We start from the raw sequence: 4,276 nt of genomic DNA, 5'->3' as shown, positions 1-4,276 counted from the left end.
TTAACTTATCTTTGCTCATATCATATTGTTACATATACCACCCCTCCACCACCTCCACATCTCCTCCCACTTTGCTCCTGTCCAATTTATTAACCCTCATGATCCAACCACCGTTTTTTTTTGTTGCCATTCCCCGTGGAACTGCCTCCGCTGTGGATGATATGTTGAACCTCCACTCTCCTGCCTCCGATCTTTTTCCTGTCCCTTCTTCCCTCCGCTGCCTTCCTCTGCTGTCTTATAAAGAGAGTTACGCCCCAATGCCTCTTTATTCTTTTCGGTATGTTGTCATTGGCACCTTTTTTTAAATTATTACTACTTGTTTGTTCAGTTCTATTTTTAATAACCAGTTTGTTTCAGATGTTTTGAGTGTCTTGTTTTGGTTTCATGCGTTTTGCGTGTTGATTTGAGAAACTTGGTTGAAAAGTTGCAGCATTTTCAGTGTTTGTGTCCACAGGCATAGCAAATGTTTTAAAGGAATAGATTGGTCAAAAATGTTTCCTTATCTGAAATGTGTCTAMAGTTGATATGGTTTGAGTCTGGTCGTCAACTTCAGCCAAATTGGTAAAGAATATATGTGGACCTTAAAAGCAATGCAAATTTCGACCTCCCGGGTGGTGCAGTGGTCTAGGGCACTGCATCGCAGTGCTAGCTGCGCCACCAGAGTCTCTGGGTTTGCGCCCAGGCTCTGTCGCAGCCGGCCGCGACCGGGAGGTCCGTGGGGCGACGCACAATTGGCCTAGCGTCGTCCGGGTTAGGGAGGGTTTGGCCGGTAGGGATATCCTTGTCTCATCGCGCTCCAGCGACTCCTGTGGCGGGCCGGGCGCACTTGCTAACCAAGGGGGCCAGGTGCACGGTGTTTCCTCCGACACATTGGTGCGGCTGGCTTCCGGGTTGGAGGCGCGCTGTGTTAAGAAGATATGGTTGAGTTGTGCTTCGGYGGACGCATGGCTTTCGACCTTCGTCTCTCCTGAGCCCGTACGGGAGTTGTAGCGATGAGACAAGATAGTAATTACTAGCGATTGGATACCACGAAAATTGGGGAGAAAAGGGGATAAAAAAAGAAAAAGCAATGCAAATTTCGTGCCGATCTCAAGGCTAAATMTTTAGGTCCCACGCTATATAGATATTGCTGACTAGTCTCTTTAATACTATTGACCAATTTCATGACCTGAGAACCTATGAATAATTGTTTTTCTCAGAGTTTACTATTCCCTTAAGCATAGTGGAAATTACAAGACTGCAGGTTGTGCATTTGAATTGATAAGAATATCTTGTGGGAAATTCAGTGAGATGCTGTAACTTACATGAGATTTTATAATTTGTCTGTTCAGTCATAGTTTTCATGGTAAATTTGCATGCTGGATTTTTTTCATTTTGCATGCCCTTTTTATGAATGCTGTATCAATTGCTTTTGGTTAATGGTCAGAGTACATATGGCCAATTTTTTGCATTGCTTAGGATCCTTATTCTTATTTCTGACTCTCTCAGTTTTTTTTTTTTTTTTTACCATTTAAGGGTCTTCAGTCTTCWATGTTATTTACCAATTCAACAGGGAGGGGTCACTTGGTAGACACACGTAATTTCCTCCTTGATAAACTACATAAAACCCTAATTTTCCCTTTACCTTTTTCCATCCAAGTGTAGCTATGTTTTGCAGTTCCACTGCCTTTCTCTTTGAGAATTCCAATTCTTTGAGTTTATTTAAACTGATGTCCAAACGGTAGCCTACTCTTTAATTAAAACATTTTTATGGACATTTATGGTGTAGTAAAGTCACACAAACTGTACCTCTGAGTAATTCACACTAGTGGCCATGATGCAACATGTTAATGATCAGTGGCTTCAGTCGCTCTTGGCAGAATGCATTTCACCCCCTTCTCATTCGACTAAATGGAGGAGCATCTTGATTGTGAACTGAAGTTATTCATATACACAAGCTTCCCAATGGGGCCCAGATAGGTGTTAAAATCTTAAAGGGGCCCAAAGACATGGGTTCAAACAGTTGTTCTCTCCCCCTCCTGTGTGAAGGTGTATATGGTGATGTAATGAGAGTGAAGATCCTGTTCAACAAGAAGGAGAACGCTCTGATCCAGATGTCTGATGGGACTCAGGCACAGCTAGGTAAGGCCCAGCTAAACTTTATTGGAAAGGAATAATCCAGGAAAAGTAGTGCTAAACAAAACCATATGTAGGGAGCGATGTACATCTTGGATTAGAAGACTCAGTGCTTAACCTCTGCTTCCAACAGCAATGAGCCACCTGAATGGCCAGAGGCTACACGGGACAGCGCTGCGTGTCACCCTGTCCAAACACACCAACGTTCAGCTGCCCCGTGAGGGCCACGAGGACCAGGGCCTGACAAAGGACTACAGCAACTCACCCCTGCACCGCTTCAAGAAGCCCGGCTCCAAGAACTACTCAAACATATTCCCTCCCTCAGCCACCCTGCACCTCTCAAACATCCCGTAAGTAGACCGGAGGCGTTTCTGCTGCAATGAGCCCACTGATTCTTTCGATAGCTGCTAGTCCTCAGGTACCACTTTCATGGTACAGGAAAAACTCAGCCAATAGCTACAGTATGTCTTGGTGAACTACTGCTAAAGTCTTGTCAAGTTTTACAATTGTGTCTTTCTTTTTAGTCCCTCTGTGGTTGAGGATGACCTTAAGATGCTGTTTGCGAGCTCTGGTGCAATGGTCAAGGCCTTCAAGTTCTTCCAGTAAGTAATTTTTTTCCCCATTTAAAAAAATAAAAAAAGCCATGTTTTTATTATTTTCTATCTGGTTGTGTGGGTGATGTTTTAAGGAAAGTCTGTATATTGGACTGTATGGCAATTTTTTTATTTTAAAGTCTGTATCTGACAGTGTTGGTGCATTGTTTTTAGGAAAGACCGCAAGATGGCTTTGGTCCAGATGGACTCAGTAGAGGAGGCCATCGAGTCCCTCATCAAGTTCCACAATCACGACCTGGGCGAGAACCACCACCTGAGGGTGTCCTTCTCCAAATCCACAATCTGAGGGGGCAGCCCAAAACGCTACTGCTAACGGGCCGTAGTGAGTTGTGGTGAAGCGGCTCTTCATAGTAGCCTCAACCACAGAATTCACTTCCATCATTCCTAGTATATGATATTTATATACGCAAAGCTATATATGTTGACCTATGGAAAAAGTAATTTAACACCTGGTTTTACTGGGGTTTTACATTCTTAGTTTTCTATTATCTTGCCTTTTTGAGGTGAATGAATTCCTTGCTCTGTCTCTGTCTCTCTGCACAAACACAAGTAGTTTACACTTGCCTTTCTGATTCTGACTAAAGACACTCGCCTAGCCTAAACTTCAGCCTACTGGAAGTTACATTRGCCCTTGGGGTCCAGTACCACTAGGCACTGAGGTACTTCTGTGATGCCTCATGTCCTCTTTGCCTTCCGATGTTTTCGGTGCCTTAGTCCAGAAGTCTTACGTCCTTCAATTTTATATTTTGGCCATTTTACAAGAATTGTTTTGGCCATCTTCCCCTCTCAAATCCTTTGTTTGCAAAGACCAGGTTTACAGCTGATTTATGGGTTTACCATTTTGTATGAAATGTATTACAAAGTTGTCCATTACTCCCCCCCCCCCCATATATCATGATGGTGTCTTTTTATAATTTTTTTGTCTTATTTTAAAGTGCCCTCTTGTTTTAAAAGTTGAGCTAGCTAGTTGCATGATTAAATCCACAATGCTATATATACATACACACACCCACACACTGGTATAATGGGTTATGTGATTCATATTCCTAGTCTTGTTTCATGTATCTCTAGATGCAGGCTCTTTAGAATTTTCTGAAATGTATGCAATCATTTTTGTACAAATCCACAATTGTTATTGCAATATACTGTTGGTTGTAGATAGGTCTTGGTCTGTGGTTGCCTTAACCACTGTGCCTTTGCAAAAGGTCTATTGGCTGAGCTTTCCTGATAAGTGTATTGTTTGTTTATGATTTTTGTCCTAATTGCTTGCCTCCCTCTGTTGCAGTGGCTGTTTAATTTAGTAAATTTATACAACTTCTGTCGTACACTTCAGCTCAAAACCAAATAAGGCTTTAAAAAAAAGTTATTGTAGCTAACATGAGACTCTAAGCTTTATTCATAGTTCACCAGGGTGGGAGTCTGCCCGCACATTTACAAGGCTCTTTTGAGTCTTGCACATATGTGGTCTATTTGTGACTCTGCTGCTGTGATCTATGAATGAAGTGTCTCAGTTAGGGTAATGCCAAGATGAATGACGGTCATATCAT

The 4,276-nt window shown here is 42.4% G+C and overlaps 1 protein-coding gene across 3 annotated transcripts in view; it reads left to right on the top strand.

The window, feature by feature from the left end:
- LOC111952344 (polypyrimidine tract-binding protein 1) overlaps positions 1-3,612 on the top strand; it is a 26,639-nt gene extending 23,027 nt beyond the window's left edge. For all 3 annotated transcript variants that reach the window (XM_023970925.2, XM_023970926.2, XM_023970924.2), the window contains exons 12-16: positions 244-277; positions 2,029-2,121; positions 2,249-2,465; positions 2,640-2,717; positions 2,883-3,612. In XM_023970925.2, coding sequence (XP_023826693.1) covers positions 244-277; positions 2,029-2,121; positions 2,249-2,465; positions 2,640-2,717; positions 2,883-3,015 — 555 coding nt within the window. In that variant the 3' untranslated portion in view covers positions 3,016-3,612. The remainder of the gene's footprint in view (positions 1-243; positions 278-2,028; positions 2,122-2,248; positions 2,466-2,639; positions 2,718-2,882) is intronic.
- Positions 3,613-4,276: the final 664 nt, after the last annotated feature.

Source organism: Salvelinus sp. IW2-2015, linkage group LG26, assembly GCF_002910315.2.
Source record: "Salvelinus sp. IW2-2015 linkage group LG26, ASM291031v2, whole genome shotgun sequence".
In the NCBI taxonomy this organism is placed as follows: domain Eukaryota; kingdom Metazoa; phylum Chordata; class Actinopteri; order Salmoniformes; family Salmonidae; genus Salvelinus; species Salvelinus sp. IW2-2015.
This window is presented reverse-complemented; position numbering and strand designations above follow the sequence as displayed.